Raw genomic sequence first — 21,979 nt, 5'->3', positions numbered from 1 at the left:
AACAAGGTCTTGCTCTGTCACCCAGGCTGGAGTACAGTGGAGTGATCAGGGCTTACTGCAGCCTCATACTCCTGGGCTCAAGTGAACCTCTTGCCTCAGCCTCCTGAGTAGCTGGGACTACAGGTGCATGCCAGCATGTCCAGCTAATTTTAAAAAACATATATATGTATATATATAGATACACACACACACACATTTTTTTGGTAGAGATGAGGTCTTGCCATGTTGCCCAGGTTGGTCACAAACTGTTGGCCTGAAGCCATCCTCCCATGTTGGCCTCCCAAAATGCTGGGATTATAGCTGTAAGCCACTGCACCTGGCTGAAAGTACATTTTTACAAGTGCATGAAATGGGTACAGAAAACAGAATGAATAAGATCTAGTATTTGATAGCACAACAGGATGACTATAGTGAATAATAATTTAACCACTGGACATGGTGGCTCACACCTGTAATCCCAGCACTTTGGGAGGCCAAGGTGGGTGGATCATGAGGTCAAGAGATCGAGACCATCCTGGTCAACATGGTGAAACCCCCGTCTCTACTAAAATACAAAAATTAGCCGGGCATGGTGGCACATGCTTGTAGTCCCAGCTACTCGGGAGGCTGAGGCAGGAGAATAGCTTGAACCCAGGAGGCAGAGGTTGCAGTGAGCCAAGATTGTGCCACTGAACTCCAGCTTGGTGGCAGAGCAAGACTCTGTCTAAAAAATAAAAATTAAAAAAAATTTAGCCGTACATTTAAAAATAACTAAGAGGATAATTGGATTTTTGTAACACAAAGGATAAATGCTTGAGATGATGGGTACCTCATTTACCCTGATGTGATTATTATGCATTGTATTCCTGTATCAAAATATCTTATGCACCCCATGAACATATACACTATGTACCCATGAAAGTTAAAAATTAAAGAAAAAGGTGAATGAGATATTACCCAGATTGTAGTTGATTAATATTAAAAAAGAAAAACATACAACTGTCATAAGTAACTTATTATACAAAAAATGCATATTTTCATTCCCATAGATTAATATCAATTATCTGATTTTTTTTTCTTTCTTTTCAATTCAGTGTGTTGGTATGCAGATAGAGCCTAAACAGACAATGAAATAAAAGACTTGCTTAACGTTCTTATGAGGTTCATTTCCAAGAAAGACTAGAGAGTTTTGTTTTGGTTTGTTTTGCTAGCTTAATTTTATTTAATTGGGTTTTGGAAAACTTTAAACTCCCTACTGCATTGAGGTCAGGACTTAGATTTGAAAAGGGAACCCACAAAGAGGTGTGTCCAAAGGTAGATCAGTTTATGGAGGCCACCTCCATGATTTGAAACTCAACCCACTTTTCACATATGCTCCATTTGCTTTGGGAAGCCCTTCAAGGACTTGTCATCATGAAATCTAGAGAAACTGGTGGAGCTAACACAACTACTTGGATGTGGGTCTTAATGCTTCTTGAAGGAAATGTTTGGAAGGGGCATTGTGCACATTTGAGTCATGCTTCAAGGATGGTGTATCTTGTGTCTAGTTTTCATGCATCACATGGCTCTTTCCACAGATGGCGTGATCAACATGAGCATCCCCATTGTACTGCCCGTCTCTGCAGAGGATAAGACACGGCTGGAAGGTTGCAGCAAGTTTGTCCTGGCACATGGTGGGCGGAGGGTAGCTATCTTACGAGATGCTGAATTCTATGAACACAGAAAAGAGGAGCGCTGTTCCCGTGTTTGGGGGACAACATGTACAAAACACCCCCATATCAAAGTAAGTCACAAAACCTTTGGAAGGACTTTCTTGATCTATTTCAACTGAGAAGAAAAATAACTTTAATTCCTTTGCAAAGGATGTAGAAAAACTGGGATTAGGTGGAAGAATGTATTTCTAAGGTAGAGTTTGCAGGCTTTGCCTTGGGAGATGTTTTTAGAAAGGTGCAAAGAAATGTCTTTCTGTTTGAGGTCTGGTCTCAATGATCTCTTGAGTCCTCAGATTCTGCAGTGGCTGGCATCCTCAGCTAAATGGAACCAGATAAGTAATTTAGTCTGACAACATGAGTAGAAGAACAAAATCATAGCTGTAGCTATGCACAAAGCCATAACTAGAGCTTGCAGCCCTGTCCATCTTGAAAATGCACAAGGAAAATAAATATCTTCATAAAGAATGGGCCCAACCAAACACTGGAACAAGAACTCAGAGTTCATGCTCTGTGGCTAGTGAGGGAGTCAGTGATATTCTCTCAGTAAACACAAATCAGCACAGATAGTGGCAGAGTTTCCAGAGGAAAGATACCACATTTTTGTCACTGGATTTTTTAAATTTATTTTATTTATTTATTTATTTATTTTTTGAAACGGAGTCTCACTCTGTCGCCCAGGCTGGAGTGCGGTGGCGCCATCTCAGCTCACTGCAAGCTCCTCCTTCTGAGTTATGCCATTCTCCTGCCTCAGCCTCCCGAGTAGCTGGGACTACAGGCGCCCGCCACCACGCCTGGCTATTTTTTTATATTTTTAGTAGAGACGGGGTTTCACCGTGTTAGCCAGGGTGGTCTCAATCTCCTGACCTCATGATCCACCCGCCTCAGCCTCCCAAAGTGCTGGGATTACAGGCGTGAGCCACTGCACCCGGTCCGTGGATATTTTTAAGGTTGAAAAAAATGTGTTCATCTGATAGGATCAGGTAGGGTCTATCATGCCTAAAGGCAAAGTACACTAACTCCTCAGATTCCTTCACAGCTTCTAATTACTGTTGGTGATGGGGTGGTGTGGGGTTTTATGAAGTTGCTGGCTGTGGTTCATTTCCCGCAAAGAAAAACAAGTGAAATTGAATGCTAAAACCATCCCTCATCCAAGATAAGAGCAGTAGGGTGGAAATGAAAAAAGTCATATACTACTAATTTGACTTCTCGAATCTCCCAGCATGTCCCTTTCAGCATGTTCACAGGAAGAGAGAGCACTGTCAGACCCAGGAGACTCTAAAAAACCTGGGATTAGACAAGGCATGCCCTCCCTGTGGGCCTCAGTTTCTTTATTTAAAAAAGGAGAGGCCAGGCTGGGCGCGGTGGCTCACGCCTGTAATCCCAGTACTTTGAGAGGCTGAGGCCAGCACATCACCTGAGGTTAGGAGTTCGAGACCAGCCTGGCCAACATGGTGATACCCTTTCTCTACTAAAAACACAGAAATTAGCTGGACGTGGTGGCAGGTGCCTATAATCCCAGCTACTTGGGAGGCTGAGGCACAAGAATTGCTTGAACCCAGGAGGCAGAGGTTACAGTGAGCCTAGCTGCCACTGCACTCTAGCCTGGGTGACAGAGCGAGCAAGACTCAGTCTCAAAAAAAAAAAAAAAAAAAAAAGGGAGGCCAGACTCAAAATAACCGTAAGATCTCTTCCAGCCTCATGTCCCTGTCAAAAGATAGGGCTTCTTTTGGCCTTCGTTTTTGTTACAAAATGTTCCAAGCTAGGAAAGGCCTTTTTAAGGTCCCTGTTTGTGGCCTCAGAAGGCCTTCTCTATCTGAACACAACAGTCAATGGCAAGCAAAGCAGCTTTTTCATTTATTTATTTATTTTTAAAAAATTATTATTATTTTTTGAGATGGAGCCTTGCTCTGTCATAATCATATAGGTTTGGGATTTTATCTTTACTCAGTGACTGAAAGAATAGTAGCCTTTGGTTATGGTTATGTCAGCTCAGATATTTCTACCTTTTGGGTCTGATATTCGCATACATAGGACTAGCACTAAGAAAACCTGAAGAGTTTCTGAAGTGATTACAGGCATACCTCATTTTACTACGCTTCACTTTATCGTGCTTCACAGATTTTGCTTTTCTTTCTTTCTTTCTTTCTTTTTTTTTTTTTTTTAACAAATTGAAGGTTTGTGTCAAACCTGCTCTGAGTCTGTGAGTGCCATCTTCCCAGCAGCACGTGCTCATTTTGTATCTCTATGTCACATTTTGGTGATTCTTATGATATTTTAGATTTCTTCATTATTGTTATGACCTGTTCTGGTGATCTACAATTAGTGATCTTTGATGTTACTATTGTAATTGTTTTGGGGCACCACAAATTGCACCCATATGATGGCAAACTTAATTGATAAATGTTGTGTGTGTTCTGCCTTCTCCACTCACTGGCCATTCCCCTATCTCTCTCCCTCTCCTTGGGACTCCCTATTCCCTGAGATCCATCAATATTTGAATTAGGCCAATTAATAACCCTGCAGTGGCCTCTAAGTGTTCGAGTGAAAGGAAGACTCACACATCTCTCACTTTAAGTCAAAAGCTAGAAATGATTGAGCTTAGTGAGGAAGGCATGTAGAAAGTTGAAATAGGGCTCAGGCGTGGTGGCTCACACTTGTAATCCCAGTACTTTGGGAGGCCAAGGCGGGCAGATCACCTGAAGTTGGGAGTTCAAGACCAGCCTGACCAGCATAGAGAAACCCCATCTCTACTAAAAATACAAAATTAGCTGGGCATGGTGGTGCATGCATGTAATTCCAGCTACTCAGGAGCTTGAGGCAGGTGAATTGCTTGAACCCAGGAGGCGGAGGTTGCCGTGGGCCGAGATAGTGCCATTGCACTCCAGCCTAGCAACAAGAGCGATACTCCATCTCAAAAAAAAAAAAAAGAAAAGAAAGAAAGAAATTTGAAATAGGCCTCCTGGGCCAGTTAGCCAAGTTGTAAATGCAAAGGAAAAGTTACTGGAGAAAATTACACACAGTGAGCAAGCAAATGATAAGGAAACAAAGCAGCCTTATTACCAACGTAGGGGTCACGGGAAAACTTCCTCTTCGCCCCCTGAAGTTTCGCTGAAAAGGCAACCAACAAAAGTCAGATTAATAAGAAAAGGCATCCAGATTTATTAGTGCACACAGGGGGAAAATCACAGAGTGATTATTCCTTACCCCTGATGGGGTAGAGAAGCTTGTATACCATCCTGAGATTATAGAAAAAATGAGGGCTCAGAGGATGGCCAAAACCAGGTTATGGCAGTAAATTAGGTTATGCTGGTAAGACAGGTTATGGGAGGGAGAGAAGAGAAGGCCTGGGTAGCAAAGATGGTCTTGTTATATAGATGACATGAAATTTTAAAGGTAAATGTTTCTTTCAAACCTTTAAATGTGTCAGAGTCTCAGTTAATATTTCCTAGACCCAGCAAGGGAAGGCCCTTAGAGAAAGCCTAGCTGTATCAATGTAGATTTTCTCTTCAAATGCAAATGTCCCCCACAAAAGGCAGATTTTTAGCTATTTTTGTATTTTCCAGCCCTTCTGAATAGCCGTCTTAAACTGTGTCAAGGAAATATATTTTGAGGTACAGTATTTTGGTTTCCTTAACAGATATGGAGAAGGTTTGAGTGGTTTGTCCAACTAGCTACAACATTCCCTTAAGCCAAAACACCTAATTCAGAGCAAAGCCCTAACTCTCTTCAGTTCTGTGAAGTTTGAGAGAGGTGAGGAAGCTGCAGAAGAAAAGTTGGACGCTAGCAGAGGTTGGTTCAAGGAGTTTAAGGAAAAAGTCCATCTCCATAACATAAAAGTACAAGGTGAAGCAGCAAGTGCTGATGTAGGAGCTGCAGCAGATTACCCAGAAGATCTAGCTAAGATCATTGATGAAGGTGGCTACACTAACAACAGATTTTCAGTGTAGAAGAAACAGCCTTCTATTGGAAGAAGATGCCACCTAGGATTTTCAGAGCTAGAGAAGAGAAGTCAATGCCTGGCTTCAAAGCTTCAAAGGACAGGCTAACTCTCCTGTTAGGAGCTAGGATAGCTGGTGACTTTAAGTTGAAGCCAGTGCTCATTGGTCATTCTGAAAATCCTAGGGTCCTTGAGGATTATGCTGAATTTACTCTTCCTGTGCTCTATAAATGGAAAAACAAAGCCTGGATGATAGCACATCTGTTTATAGCGTGGTTTACTGAATATTTTAAGCCCATTATTGAGACCAACTGCTCAAAAAAAGGTTCATTTCAAAATATCACTGCTAATTGACAGTGCACCTAGTTACCCAAGAACTCTGAGGAAGATGTACAAGGAGATTAATTTGTTTTCATGCATAACACCATCCATTCTGCAGCCCACAGATCAAATAGGAATTTCAGCTTTCAGGTCTTATTGTTTAAGAAATACATTTTGTAAGGGTATAGCTGCTCTAGATGGTGATTTCTCAGATGGATGTGGGCAAAGTAAACTGAAAAACTCCTGGAAGGGATTCACCTTTCTGGATGCCATTAAGAACATTTGCGATTCGTGGGAAGAGGTTAAACTGTTGACGTTAATGGGAGTTTGAAAGAAGTTGATTTCATCCTTCATGGATGACTTTGAGGAGTTCAAGACTTCAGTGGAGGAAGTAACTGCAGATGTGGTGGAAATAGCAAGATAACTAGAATTAGAAGTGGAGCCTGAAGAAGTGACTGAATTGTTGCAATCTCATGATAGAACTTGAAAGGATGAGGAGTTGCTTCTTCTGGATGAGCAAATAAATTGTTTTTTTGAGATGGAAACTACTCCTGGTGAAGATGCTTTTGAAATGTCAATAAATTATTTAGAATATTATGTAAGCTTAGTTGATACAACAGTGGCAGCCTTTGAGAGGATTGACTCCAATTTTGAAGGAATTTCTACCATGAGTAAAATGCTATCAAGCAGCATCTCATGCTACAGAGAAATCTTTCATGAAATAAAGAGTCAGTTGATCTGACAAACTTCATTGTTGTCTTATTTTAATAAATTGCCACAGCCACCTCAGACTTCAGCAACCATCACTTTTATTTGTCAGCAGCCATTAACACAAGGTAAGATCCTCCACCAGGAGAACGATTACAACTCTCTGAAGGCTCAGAGGGTCATTAATATTTTTAGCAAAAAGGTATTTTTAAATTAAGATAGGCTGGGCGTGGTGGCTCACCCTGTAATCCCAACACTTTGGGAGGCCGATTGTTTCAGCCCAGGAATTTGAGATCAGCCTTGGCAACATGGCAAAACCCTCTCCCCACTAAAAATACAAAAAACTAGCTGGTCATGGTGGTGCGCACCTGTAGTACCAGCTACTCGGGAGGCTGAGGTGGGAGGATCACCTGAGCCTGGGAAGTCAAGGCTGCAGTGAGCTGTGATTGCATCAGTGCACTCCAACCTGGCTTATAGGAGTGAGACCCTTTCTCAAAAAAAAAAAAAAAAAAGTTTAGATATATTACATTTTAAAGACATAACGCCATTGCACACTTAATAGACTATGGTATCGTGTAAACATAACTTTTAAAATGCACTGGGAAACCAAAAAATTTGTGTGACTTCCTTTATTACAATATCCACTTTATTGCAGTAGTCTGGAACTGAACCTGCAATGTCTCTCAGGTATGCCTGTATTTTTTTCATCATTCCTTACAATGTATGCTGGCAGATGGAACTCAGAATTTTAGAATTTCTTAGAAGCCAGGGAGAATGGTGGCATGACTTGTGGCTTTGACAATATTTTCAGTGACTCTGTACCTTTAGGTTATTAGAGGGACTCAATAAACATTCCCAGGGAGCTAATGGTGAGAAATGAGCTTTGAATAACCAGAGAGAGAAAGCCACTCACTCTGTAGACATTTTGTGCAAAAGTGAGAGAGACTGATGAAGATTGTTGAAGATTGTTGCATGTACCAAACACACAAGTTTTATTGGCAAAATAATTCTTTTCGTTGTGTCCTTTTTTTAGCACTCTGAAACCCACAAAAACACTTTAACACAGGTTTTTAGAACCCCACAGCTTCCAAAAGTGATTACTTCCAAAAGTATAATCCTGGGCCTTATTCTATTTCCATGTGGCACTGGGAATGATATTTGCAAGGAAAATAGAGTCACTAAGAAATGGTCGGCCTTTATTACAGAGCTTATCACCACCGTCATTCTTGACCTTCCATTCAAGGCATCCAACCCTCTGTTTGGCATCACTAAATATAGAACCATGTGCCATGCTCTCAGATGGAATTATCACGAGGAGCAGGTGAAACTAATGCTTGCTGGGGCTTTGTAAACTAATGTAAAACTAATGCTTGCTGGGGCTTTGTTGCCTTTCATCCATGGCTCCCAGATATTTGTCAAGTAGTAATTTTTTTCACAGTGCTCTTGGTGAGGTAACTAAGAATCATCACTCCTGTTTTGCGCCCTATATTTTCTTGTACAAACCAAGAGAACAGAATGTGACTTCTCAGTGAAAGACAGGAAGGAGAGTTTATAGCCTTTAGCTCCACAGTGAAAACCGTATGGTTAGTTATATCAACAGAATCACCTGAGGAGCTTTACAAATCAGCCATGACCGGATCCCCATCCTCACAGACTTCTCATTTAATTGGCTTTGAGTCACATCTGATTATTGAGGGGTGGGTAGTTAAAGCTCCCCGTGATTCTAATGTGCTGTGAAGGTTGAAACTATTGAGTTAAATAATTGTTTGGAGCTATTTTCTTTATGGCCCCTCCTGCATATATCCTGCAAGTGCCTCAAACTCAACATGTTTAACCTCCCCCCAAGCCTGTTCCCCCTACTATGTCTCCTATCTTAGTGACAGCTTCACCATCCAGATGGTGGCCTGTGACCAAAACCTGGATGCCATTCTTGCTTCTCTCTTCTCCCCTTGTCCATTCAGTCACTAAGTGCTGCCAAATGTAGCTTTCAGGTATTGCTTGAATTCGTTCACTCCTCTTCTATTCCATCTCGGGTCAGGACATTTCAATTCTTCCCTCTCTCTTTTCTTACTCCCCCCAATCTCCCACTCTTTAGTTAGAGTGAATTATTCAACCTTTCTTTGGAAGCCCCTTTATTAAGATACGATTTACCGCAAAGCCTCTTGCCACCACCAGCTAACACATTCCCTCATCCAGTCCTTCCAGAGCTGGTCATTCGATCATGCTCTCTCTGACTTTTGCACATACTCATCCTTCAACCTGGCACACTGTTTCTTCCACCTCTGCCTCCAGACCTTATTACCTCCTTTCAGAAGTCAGCGCCGACTCCCATGACACATGAGCATGACTGAGTGCCCCTTCTTTGTCCTCCCAGAGTAATTTAGACTTGCCCCTTTCATACCTGTGATAGGTGAAACTGAAACGTCAACATGAGGGCCACTGATGAGAGGCAGTGAGTGCAGTGGTGAGAAGAAACTGGTTTGCAGGAGTCTGAGATTTGGGTCTTGGCTTTGATATGAAAGCTCTGTGCATTTGAATTCTGCCACTTCCCCCTCTGTAAAACTGCCTTCTCTTCTGAAAATGAGGACATTAAATCTACATTACCTCCGGGTTCCTTAAAGCCCCAGATTCTGTGACTATGATTGATATCACAGATATGAATGTGTGTGTATATATATTCTCCTCTTGTATGCATTAGTTTTTCTTCTCTTTGATTCTGTTCTCTGCACTCTTTCATCATGACCTTATCTTCCTGAACCCACCATTTCCTTCCTTCTTTCTGGTTACTTTCCCTTCTCTCTGCTCCCTTTTTGCATTCTTTGTCACCTTCCCACCCTCTGCTGCTCCTCCTTTTCCAAATAGTGCATTCCCTCATCTCCAGATTTGCTTTTGAGTCTTCCTCTTCTTGGCCTCTTTGAGCCTATTTATAATAGCTTTCTTAGTCTTTACTTAGGTGGTTGAGCTTATCCTCTCCTTTATGCATTCTTGTGTGTAATGTTGAGCCCAATTCCCTATTTGCTACTTCACTGGGCTCCTGAAACCTGCTCCTCATTCCTTTTCATGCATCCAGTTCTGCAAATCCTCTAGCTGTGGCCCTGCTGCTGTCTTTGGCAGGAAGCTTGAAAGGGGCTGGGAACTTCTAGGCCACAAAGCCCTGGGAAATTAAGCAGAGCCTCTGGATCTCCCTTCCTGACAGCTGTACACAGTTCTGGTGATAATTGGGCCACCTTAGGGATAGAGATACACCTTGTCCCTCCCCATCCCAGAAATGCCAAACTCATAGTTTTAACATTTCTCTTCAAACAGAAAGGTTTTTAGGCTGGATGCTGGATGAATTTGGTTTGATGCCCTCGTCACCAATAGATAGAGCAATATAGGGTGGACCCCTAGTGTCCAGAATAAATTACTGCATCCTCAGGGGGGTTGGTGGTCAACTCTCAAAATTGTGTTGTGTCCAACTCTAAGCAATGAGGAGAAAGTATATGTATAGGTATGGATATTTGAAAATATTCTTGAATTATTTGAGCACAGAGTTTAGAAAAGAGGCCATGAAAACACATACAAAAACCTCGCATAATTGCCTTCTGTCTACCCCAGGGTTTCTCAGCCTCAGCACTGTTGACATTTTGGACTAGATAATTCTTCGTTGAGAGGGCAGTTCTGTGCAATGTAGGGTATTTAGTGGCATCCCTAGCCTCTGTTCACTAGATGCCAATAGCACTTCAGTTGTCACAGTCAAAATTATCTTCAGATGTCAAATGTTACCAGGAGTGACTAAATCAGCCTCTGTTTAGAACCACTGCTCTATCCCCATACCCCACTCCCTGAACCTTTCTGGAATGCAGGTCATAGTAAACCCCAATATCTGACCATAACGGGGATGTGAACCAGGTCCACCATCACTATTTTCGTGTCTTCCTACTAGGTGTTTCAAATCAGCTTTCTCTCACTCACTCTTGCCTCCCTCTTCTCTGTAACATTTCAGGTAACAAAGTTGTGTTTGGAAAGTGGTGAAAGGTCTATGGGGTTTCATTAGGGGAAGGATTGTAGAACCATTACATGTTTGAGGAGTAAGATTGGCTGTAAGTATGTAAGTATTTGTGTCAGTGACTACGAGAGACACACCTCTGTAACTGATTATACTTCAATACCAGATGGAAAATATTTAAACTTATAGGAAAAAACAAAGGTTGCCATGTTTTCCTTTTCTTGTTTCTTTCCTTTTCCTTTTTGTTTTTTGAGACAGAGTCTCGCTCTGTTGCCAAGGGTGGAGTGCAGTGGCACGATCCCAGCTCACTGCAGCCTCCACCTCCCAGGTTCAAGTGATTCTCCTGCCTCAGCCTCCTGAGTAGCTGGGATTACAGGTGCCTGCCACCATGCCCGGCTATTTTTTGTATTTTCAGTAGAGACGGGGTTTCACTATATTGGCCAGTCTGGTCTGAACTCCTTACTTCGTGATCCGCCCACCTCAGCCTCTCAAAGTACTGGGATTATGGGAGTGAGCCACCGTGCGCAGCCATGTTTTTCTTTTTCGTTGGTTTGACCATTCTTCAACCCTGGCTCACCCCTAATATTTGTGGGGTCCAGAGCAAGAATATAAATGGAGATCCATACATCATATTTAAAAGTTACATGTATAACTAACAAACTGCTAAATAAAATATGTTCGATCCTTCTACTTTGACAACTGTGCCTTGATCACAAACTGGAAAGCCAGGTTCAAATGTAGAGACTTCTGGGTTCTGCATCAGAATATGGTAGTGTGTGGAGAGTTGGCCCTTGGCCTTTCACCAACTCTCCCTTCTCTTTCTATGCTTGGCCTCTTCCTGTGCTATGTGGGTCCTCTGGATTGATTTGTGGGCATCCCGGGCTGCATGGCTGAGCTCTCTCCACAACCTCTACAGACCCTCCCTGCTTGGCCTGCCTTCAGAACTAGGGCTGCTCTGAGTGTGTGGTCCACCCTAGAAAGACGGGTTGGGAGATGAAGCTCTTCCAGGCCCTAGCAGCAAGCTCAGAGTTGACTGGGCAGGAAATTCTAGAGTTCTGGGTACCCAGATTGTGATCAAAAGAGTAGGTGATGACTCTGGGTGGGTCTTCCCACCAAGGGTCTTCTTGCCTTTATGGGATGGACACAACAAAAGGGGGCCAGAATTGGGCCATCTAATGTGTGGGACAGCATGAAGGTGGTTCTGCTAGAGATCTCCAGGTGCTCTTCACACCCACCTTTCCTGAAGTCACATTTTCAGCTGAGACTGGGAATAGAAAAGTGATTGCTAGTAACCTCAGTGAAATCCTCAGTGAGTTAAAAAAATGGTGGTTCCTCTGGAAAAAAAAAAAAATTAGAGTAAGAAACAGAACATAAAATTTATCATCTTAACCTTTTGTAAGTGTGCAACTCAGTAATGTTAAGCGTATTCACATTGTTGTGAACCAAATCTCCAGAACTTTGTCATCTTGCAAAATGGAAGCTCTGTATCCATTAAACAACTCCCAGGTCAGCCATGGTGGCTCACGCTTGTAATCCCAACACTTCGGAAGGCTGAAGTTGGAGGATTGCCTGAGCCCAGGAGTTTGAGACCTACCTAGTTATCATAGTGAGACCCTGTCTCTACAAAAAAAAATTTAAAAATTAGCCAGGTATGGTGGCGTGCTTGTAGTCCCAGCTACTTGGGAGGTTGAAGTGGGAGAACTGCATAAGCCCCAGAGGTAGAGGCTGCAGTGAGCTACTGCATGCCAGCCTGGGTGACAGAGCGAGATCTGTCTCAAACCAAAACAGAAACAAAAGCAACTCTCCTATTCTTCCTTCCTCCAGCCCCTGGTAACTACCATTCCACTCTCTGTCTCTATGAATTCGACTACTTTAGTTACCTCATATAAGTGGAATCATGTAATATTTGCTTTTTTGCGACTGGCTTATTTCACTTAGCATAATGTCCTCAAGGTTCAGCCACGTTATAGCATGTGACAGAATTTCCTTCCTTTTAAAGGATGAATGATATTCCCTTGTATGTATATACCACATTTTATTTACCCACTCATCCATCTATGGACATTTGGGTTGCTTCCACCTCTTGGCTATTTGAATAGTGTTGCTATGAACATGAGTATACAAGTATTTCTTCAAGACCCTTTCATTTCCTTTGAATATATACCCATAAGTAGGATTGCTGGATCATACGGTAGTTCCATTTTTAATTCACTGAGGAACCTCCATACTGTTTTCGATAGCGGTTGGACCTTTTACAATCCCACTAACAGTGTACAAGGGTTCCAATTTTTATTTTTCTATATCCTCGCCAACACCAACACTTATTTTTCTCTTTTCTGTGTGTGTGTGTGTGTGAGAGAGAGAGAGAGAGAGACAGGGTCTCTGTCACCCAGGCTGAAATGCAGTGACACAATCATGGCTCACTGCAGCCTCAACCTTCCCAGGCTCAGGTGATCCTCCCACCTCAGCCTCCCGAGTAGCTGGGACTACAGGTATGCACGACAACGCCAGGCTAATTTTTATATTTTATGCAGAGATGGGGTTTTACCACGTTGCCCAGGCTGGTCTCAAACTCTGGGCTTAAACAATCCACCTGCTGTGAGCCAATCCACAGTGGCTCACGATTACAGGCGTGAGCCACTGTGCCCAGCCATTTCTGTTTTTTTAATAGTAGCCATCCTAATGGATGGGAGATGATATCTCATTGTGGTTTTGATTTGCATTTCTCATAATTAATGATGCCGAGCATCTTACATGCTTTTGACCATTTGTAGATCATCTCAAGGTATGTCTATTCAAGTCTTTTGCCCATTTCTTAATTGGGTTAATTTTTTTGTCATTGAGTTGTAGGAGTTTTTATATATTCTGGATATTAACCCCTTATCAGAAAATATGATTTTCAAATATTTTCTCACTTTCTATAGGTTGCTTTTTCACTGTTGTGTTCTTTGATGCACATATGTTTGAAGTAGTTGCAATTTTTTTTTGCTTTTGTTGCCCATGTTTTTGATGTCATGTCTAATAAATCATTTCCAACTCCAATATCATAAAGCTTTTTCCCTTATATTTTTTGTAAGAGTTTAAAAGCTTTAGGTCTTACTTTTAGGTCTTTCATCCATTTTGAGTTAAATTTTGTATATGATGTAAGGTAAGGGTCCAACTTCATTCCTTTGCATGTGGATATCCAGTTTTGCCAACATTATTTGTTGAAGAGACTGTCCTTTCCCCCATTCAGTGGTCCTGGTACCCTGGTCAAAGATTATTTTAAAAAAAATAGGGTTTAGCTAATAGTCTATGTTTAGCCTTAGAAATGAATTTAGCTACATTTTGCTGCTCTTTGGAGATTTCCTTTTGTTTTAAAATCAGATGTAATTGAAGAAGGCTGCTTCTTTTGAGAATTTCCATAGAAATTGTGCTCAACTATAATTAACCAGTAGAAAACAAGTTGTCCAATTTTTTCCCCCAGGGTCTCTAATTTAGGTCTTTATTGGAAATAGTCTAAGATACATCAGACTGTATTAGGAATGTCCTAGCAGCAGTTTTCAAGTACGGTTTACAAAACTGAGGGTTCCCAAGATCTTTCTAGAGAATCCCCAAGCTCAAAACTGTGTTCATAATACTAAGACATTCTTTGCCTTTTTCTCTGTGTTGACATTTGAATTGCTGGTACAAAAGCAATAGGGGCTAAAACTGCTGTCACTTTAGACTCGAGACAATGACAACTATATCCATAGTCACTGTACTATTCATCATCATGCACTTGCAGTAAAAGCAATGCTAGCTTCACCTAAGACTGTTCTCGATGAAGTTGTAAAAGCGATGATTAAATCTTGGCCCTTGAGTCCACATCTTTTTAATATTCCGTTACAAAAGAGGAAGTACACATTAAAGTAGTTCTGCTACATATACCATTGTACAATGGTTGTCTTCAGGAAAAGTACTTGTACAATGGTTTGTGCTACAAGCAATACTGGCCACTATTTTTTTTTCATGGATCATCATGTTTACTTGAAAGCATGACTGATAAACTACGGTTATTCAGATATGACTATTTGGTAGATAATTTTCAAACTGAACAAAGTGAACCTGATAATTCAAGGAAAACAGCTGAGAGTATTCATTGCCAATGATAAATCTTGAGGTTTCAAGCAAAAAATTTTTGGAAAATTTTTATTCACCACCATAAGGTTGGCAGATTCCTAGTACTTAGAAAACTTTTTGATGAGACTAGTAATGATATTAACACTTGTGTGTTTAAAAATCCTGTAATAAAATATGTCAACATTTGGAAGACTTACAAACTCAGTGAACTAATAGTTTGTAATTGGCCAATATATAATATTGCAAAATCATTCATGGGTGAATGATTAATCCAAAGCACAATGGATTTTTAATGTAACAGAGTATGAAAAGTGCATTAATATGACTTCAGATTCCACAGTGCCACTTAAACCTTTAAGAAATTGACACTTGTTGAGTTTTGGTGTAGTATCAAATAAGAATATCCACAATTGTGCAAAAAGGCTATCCAAATCCTCTTCCCTTTTCTAGCTACCTACCTATAGTTGGACTTCCTTTTTATACTTCAGCCAAAACAACATATTACTACAGATTAAACGTAGACATAGATATGAGAATCCAGCTGTCTTCTGTTAAGATATTAAAAAGATTGCAAATATGTGAAACAATACCATACTTCCTACATTTGGGGAGGAAAATGCTTGTTTTTCACTAAAAATGTTATATATGTTAACAGGCAATAGGTTGATTAATATTAGCTTTAGATGCATTGGTAAATATTTTTAAATGTTCTCAGCTTAAATTTCTAATATGAAAAGTAATGATAGCTATAACCCACATAAACGAAAGCTCATGGTGGAGGGGGGTACTCAATAATTTTTTAAAAGCATAAAGGGTTCTAGAGACCAAAAAGTTTGAGAAACACTGTGCCAGAAATAATACTGAAGAACTGAAGGCAGTTCTTTTTTTTTTTTTTTTTTTTGACGACAGAGTCTCGCTCTGTCGCCCGGACTGGAGTGCAGTGGCCGGATCTCAGCTCACTGCAAGCTCCGCCTCCTGGGTTTACGCCATTCTCCTGCCTCAGCCTCCCGAGTAGCTGGGACTACAGGCGCCCGCCACCTCGCCCGGCTAGTTTTTTTTTTGTATTTTTTAGTAGAGATGGGGTTTCACCGTGTTAGCTAGGATGGTCTCGATCTCCTGACCTCGTGATTTGCCCGTCTCGGCCTCCCAAAGTGCTGGGATTACAGGCTTGAGCCACCGCGCCTGGCCGAGAAAACTTTTCAGATAAAATAGAAATCATGATTAATCATTAGCAATCATAACAATATTCTTTCTAGATGGTGATGGAAAGTGGGGACTGGTTGGTTGGTGGAGACCTTCAGGTGCTGGAGAAAATAAGGTGGAATGATGGGCTGGACCAATACCGTCTGACACCTCTGGAGCTCAAACAGAAATGTAAAGAAATGAATGCTGGTATGTAAGTTGGCCTTAGTGCATTTTATTTATTTATTTATTTATTTATTTATTTATTTATTTATTTATTTATTGAGATGGTGTCTTGCTCTGTCACCCAAGCTGGAGTGCAATGGCGCGATCTCAGCTCACTGCAACCTCTGCTTCCCAGGTTCAAGTAATTCTCCTGCCTCAGCCTCCTGAGTAGCTCAGATTACAGGTGCCCACTACCACACCCAGCTAATTTTTATATTTTTAGTAGAGATAGGGTTTCAACATGTTGGTCAGGCTGGTCTCAAACTCCTGACCTCAGGTGATCCACCTACCTCGGCTCCCAAAGTACTGGGATTACAGGTGTGAGCCACCGCACCCGCCCCCTACTGCATTTATTAATACTCCTAACCACCCTCTGATTAAAGAATTAAGGATACCAGGAATCAGCATTTTCTTTAAAAGACAGGTCTCACCCTGTCACCCAGGCTGGAGTGCCATGGCATGACCATAGCTCACTGCAGCCACAACCTCCTGGGTTCAAGTAATGCTCCCACCTTAACCTCACAAGTAGCTGGGACTACAAGGTACATGTCACTGTACTCTGCTAATTTTTAAATTTTTTTTGCAGAAATGGGTTTCACTATGTTTCCTAGGCTGGTCTTAAACTCCTGGGGACTCAAGCAATCCCCCTGCCTCAGCCTCCCAAAGTGCTGGGATCATGCCTGGCTTCAGCATTTTTATAGTTAAAAATAACCTGAAAACATCTTCTATTCGTATGTCTATAATATGGAAACAGTTTTATAAAGTTGTACTATATATTAGAACCATATATTAGAACACTATTCAACAGTTTAAAATATTCACTGATAGAGATACCTAAAGTGTATTTATTAAGTGAAAAAGCAAATTGCAGAACAATATGTGCAGCATAATCATATTTTGGAAAACAAAATATCATAATTCTAAAATCCCTAACCTACTTCTGTGTATAGAGGCAGAAAAGTCTCTGGCAGCACATGCCCCAAACTGCAGGTTACAGTGGTTACCTCTTGGGGATGGAGTTTGGATGAAAATATTTTTATTATTTATTGTATACATTTTTAAAAAGAGGGAGAAAAAGTAATAATAGGATTATTGGTGATTTTTATATTCTATTTTAGGCTCTTCTGTATTTCTCAAGTTTTTCATATTATAGACATAAAAATTATTTCATTGCCAGATAAAAAAAATTAAGGCTCTCAGGAGTCCATCACTAAATGGAGTAGTTTTGGAGATTTCTTTAAAGTGAAGGCAAAATTTTTTTATGTCTTTAGATTGTAGCCCTTTGCACAGGCCCCAGAAAACGTTCCTCACAATTACTCACCTCCCTCTAGGCTCCCTGGTACAAGAGGACTAATTAACACTGGCCCTGCCTGAGCCTTAGTGTACAGGAAAGGTCCTGGCAACACATCTTTTCATTCCTGAGTTAGGCTCCCCCTAAGCAGCTTCCTGCCTCTGCGTCTCATCCCTGTCTCAGCAAGCTGGTGTTGGTTAGCATTGGATTAACACCTCTTAAAGACGCACCTGTATTCTCCAGCTGATTATTAAAAGCCAGTGGATAGGCTGGGTGCAGTGGCTCACGCCTGTAATCCCAACACTTTGGGAGGCTGAGGCAGGTGGATCACTTGATGAGTCAGGGTTCGAGATGAGTCTGGCCAACATGGTGAAACCCTGAGTCTACTAAAAATACAAAAATTAGATGGGTGTGGTGGCATACGCCTGTAATCCCAGCTACTTGGGAGGCTGAGGCAGAATAGCTTGAATCTTGGAGGCAGAGGTTGCAGTGACCCGATATTGCTCACTGCACTCCAGCCTGGGCGACAGAGTTAGACTGTTTCTCAAAAAAAAAAAAAAAAAAAAAAAAGCCAGTGGATAATGAATGCACGGAACAATAAACATAGTTGTGTCCTTTCTGTTCTTGTGGAGAAATGATACCATGTGCTTCTATGACCTTCCTTCTTCCGCTTTCCTTTCCCAGATGCGGTGTTTGCATTCCAGTTGCGCAATCCTGTTCACAATGGCCATGCTTTGTTGATGCAGGACACTCGCCGCAGGCTCCTAGAGAGGGGCTACAAGCACCCAGTCCTCCTGCTACACCCTCTGGGCGGCTGGACCAAGGATGACGATGTGCCTCTGGACTGGCGGATGAAGCAGCACGCGGCTGTGCTCGAGGAAGGGGTCCTGGATCCCAAGTCAACCATTGTTGCCATCTTTCCGTCTCCCATGTTATATGCTGGCCCTACAGAGGTGAGTAATTCCCAGAGCTGGGCTTTGAGAGTCAGGAATTCAGACTCAAACTTTACATAGAAGAGTAAATGAGTCTCTGGGATCCTTTCTGCTTCCTCATAAGCAGATTCTGGAATGTTCTGATGTCTCTTCTTTATCCAGCTTCATTATGTTTCCACTCAGTATTTGAAAAATGCTAGAAGGCCGGGCACAGTGGCTCACACCTATAATCCCAGCACTTTGAGAGGTCGAGGCGGGCAGATCACAAGGTCAGGAGTTTGAGACCAGCCTGACCAACATGGTGAAACCCTGTCTCTACTAAAAATACAATTAGCTGGGTGTGGTGGTGTGCCCCTGTAATCCCAGCTACTTGGGAAGCTGAGGCAGGAGAATCACTTGAACCTGAGTGGCAGAGGTTGCAGTGAGCCGAGATCACACCACTGTACTCCAGCCTGGGCAACAGAGCAAGACTGTCTCAAAAAAAAAAAAAGAAAGAAAAATGCTAGAAACATCAAATCTATTTTACACTGCCTTTGAGAATATGGAAGTTGGCAAGTGAAAGAGGTGGCTAATGAAACTTAACTGGGTTATAGGGCAAGTTGTATCTAACCTAATATTCAATTTCAGAAGTTCCAGTTACTCACCATGCCCTGTGAGCTTCATTAGGAGAGGATATCTTTAAAAGATAAATGTCTCCCTTTTATCATAACACAGTGAGCTTATCAAACAGAGATTTTCTTTGTCCCACTACACCACCAGTGTAGTGGATCTGAACGAGTTTGCCTTGCGCAAGTATGATGAATAGAAAGGGTCACAACCCTTTGGAATGCCCCAAACTGAGTTTAATGAATTAATTCTCTTCAATCAGATCAAAGTTCCAGGCCCCTAGCTCTCCTTTCCATCCTTTGTGTTGCTATCTGGGCTTTACAGAGGGCAAGTGTTCTGTTGAACTGAAATCAGCATCTGCATGTGGAAGGTAATTAGATCATTAATGGCAGTCAGATAATGAGATACTGGAGTTTGTAATTTCCTTTAAACTGCAATTTATTGTGAATAGGGAGGCACCGGAAAGTAAAATCCGTACAGTTCTGTAGAATACTAAGATTTGAGTGTTCTTGTCCTGCTAGCCTGTTTGAAGAGATGAAGAAATACAACCTTGAGTTATGAGGGAGGAAGCCTACCTTTAGAGCTCCTACCCTATCTAACATAACAAAGCATGACGAGTGGATGGAGTCTTAGAACCTCAGTGATTTTCTTGCAATTCTTAGTTGACTCACATTACTGAATTACTTTTAAAGCAGAGTAAAGGTGTCTCCATAAACCATGACCCACAGATTTGACCCATAATGACCAGCATGTCCCTTATGTGACATTTCCTAGGTCCAGTGGCACTGCAGGTCCCGGATGATTGCAGGGGCCAATTTCTACATTGTGGGCAGGGACCCTGCAGGAATGCCCCATCCTGAAACCAAGAAGGATCTGTATGAACCCACTCATGGGGGCAAGGTCTTGAGCATGGCCCCTGGCCTCACCTCTGTGGAAATCATTCCATTCCGAGTGGCTGCCTACAACAAAACCAAAAAAGCCATGGACTTCTATGATCCAGCAAGGTAGGTTTTCAGGGGAAAATTCTTTTATCAACATCTGTATAATAGAAATGATGAGGTAGAATTTGGGCCCTTCGAAAAACTCTCCAGTGCATTGCCACATGCTCCCAAGTGGACTGAGTCCCTTGAGAGTCAAGATGTAGTCTTATATATTTTATGTCCCCTAAAGTTGTACTACAGTCTTTTGCATATAGTAGATGATCTATAAATATTTCTCTTTCAACATGCATTCTTGAGCATGCGCGGAGTGCCTGGCACACTAAGTGAAAAGAAGCAACACAGAGATTGCAATGAATATTTATGGAGCACTTGCTCCCCATGCTGAGGGCTCACAGAAATAGGCAGAGAAATAGAAGACAGTCTCTGGTCTCAAGACACTTCCCAGGAACAGTATATGTGCATGGTAAATACTGAAGGGATAGCTGCCATTATTTCCCTTTTCTTCTGCAAGTTCCTGAAGATTTAGAGGAGTGCCCACTTTCAAAGATGCAGCATTTTACAGAAAGAACGTGGGTCTCAAAAACCATAACCTACTCCAGGAATCCTTAAGGCAGATATCATTTACCTACACTGAGTTCTTTGTTGCCACCCTGTAACAGGCACAGTGAGTTTGACTTCATCTCAGGAACTCGTATGAGGAAGCTCGCCCGGGAAGGAGAGAATCCCCCAGACGGCTTTATGGCCCCCAAAGCATGGAAGGTCCTGACAGATTATTACAGGTCCCTGGAGAAGAACTAATGCCTTTGGCTCCAGAGTTTCTTTCTGAAGTGCTCTTTGATTACCTTTTCTATTTTTATGATTAGATGCTTTGTATTAAATTGCTTCTCAATGATGCATTTTAATCTTTTACAATGAAGTAAAAGTTGTGTCTATAATTTAAATATATATATATATACATACACACACACACACATACATACAAAGTCAAACTGAAGACCAAATCTTAGCAGGTGAAAGCAATATTCTTATATATTTCAGAATAAAATTAGCTCTATGTATTTTCTACTGCATCTGAGCAGGCAGGTCCCAGATTTCTTAAGGCTTTGACCATGTATCTAGTTACTTGCTGAAAAGTGAATATATTTTCCCGCATGTCTTGCCAACCTGCACTCTAACAATGTCATTTATCAGTTGTAAAACATATCAAATTAAGCATCCTCTTCTGTACAACTGACCAAAACAAAAAAAAAATTTTTTTTGTCATTCTAAAAGAGGTGTGGCTCACATCAAGCTTCTTCCTGATATTTTACTTCATGCTGTACAAAGTCTTAATGTTGTAATCATACCTTATGTGTTGAAGACCTGACTGGAGAAACAAAATGTGCAATAACATGAATTTAATCTTAGAGATCTGTGCAGCCTATTTCTGTCACAAAAGTTATATTGTCTAATAAGAAGAGAAGTCTTAATGGCCTCTGTGAATAATGTAACTCCAGTTAAACGGTGACTTTTAATAGCGTACAGCGCTTTGATGAAAGGAGGTCAAACAATGTGGCGATGTTGTGGAAAGTTATCTTTCCCGCTCTTTGCTGTGGTCATTGTGTCCTGCAGAAAGGATGGCCCTGACTGCAGCAGCAGCGTCAGCTATAATAAAAAGTAATTCACACTGTCAGACTAGCAAGGCACTAGAACTGGAAAGACCACAGAAAACAAAGAATCCAGCCCTTTCATCTTACAGGTGAACAAATTGTGATGATGCACATGTATGTGCTTTGTAAGCTGCTGAGCACTGTAACAAAATGTAAATTTGCCATTATTAGGAAATGCTGGTGGCAGTGAAGGAGCACCCAGGCCACTTGACTCCCAGTCTGGTGCACTGTCTACACCAGACAACACAGGGGCTGGGTCAGATTCCCCTCAGCTGCTTAACAAAGTTCCTTGAACAGAAAGTGCTTACAAAGCTGCCTTCTTGGATGCTGAAAGGTCGAGTTTTCTGAACTCCACTGATTTTATTGCAGTTTAAAAAAAAAAAAAAAAAAAAAAAAGAAAGAAAAAT

At 41.5% G+C, this 21,979-nt stretch overlaps 1 protein-coding gene across 2 annotated transcripts in view; it reads left to right on the top strand.

Annotated features, from left to right (window-relative positions):
• PAPSS2 (3'-phosphoadenosine 5'-phosphosulfate synthase 2) overlaps positions 1 to 21,943 on the top strand; it is an 88,517-nt gene extending 66,574 nt beyond the window's left edge. For both annotated transcript variants that reach the window (XM_011938747.1, XM_011938746.1), the window contains 5 exons: positions 1,557 to 1,762; positions 16,003 to 16,138; positions 18,129 to 18,397; positions 19,757 to 19,986; positions 20,583 to 21,943. In XM_011938747.1, coding sequence (XP_011794137.1) covers positions 1,557 to 1,762; positions 16,003 to 16,138; positions 18,129 to 18,397; positions 19,757 to 19,986; positions 20,583 to 20,721 — 980 coding nt within the window. In that variant the 3' untranslated portion in view covers positions 20,722 to 21,943. The remainder of the gene's footprint in view (positions 1 to 1,556; positions 1,763 to 16,002; positions 16,139 to 18,128; positions 18,398 to 19,756; positions 19,987 to 20,582) is intronic.
• Positions 21,944 to 21,979: the final 36 nt, after the last annotated feature.

The sequence above is a fragment of the Colobus angolensis genome, unplaced genomic scaffold, assembly GCF_000951035.1.
Source record: "Colobus angolensis palliatus isolate OR3802 unplaced genomic scaffold, Cang.pa_1.0 Scaffold177, whole genome shotgun sequence".
NCBI lineage: Eukaryota > Metazoa > Chordata > Mammalia > Primates > Cercopithecidae > Colobus > Colobus angolensis.
The sequence above is the reverse complement of the archived record's forward strand: the minus strand, read 5'-3'. Positions and strand labels throughout refer to the sequence as shown.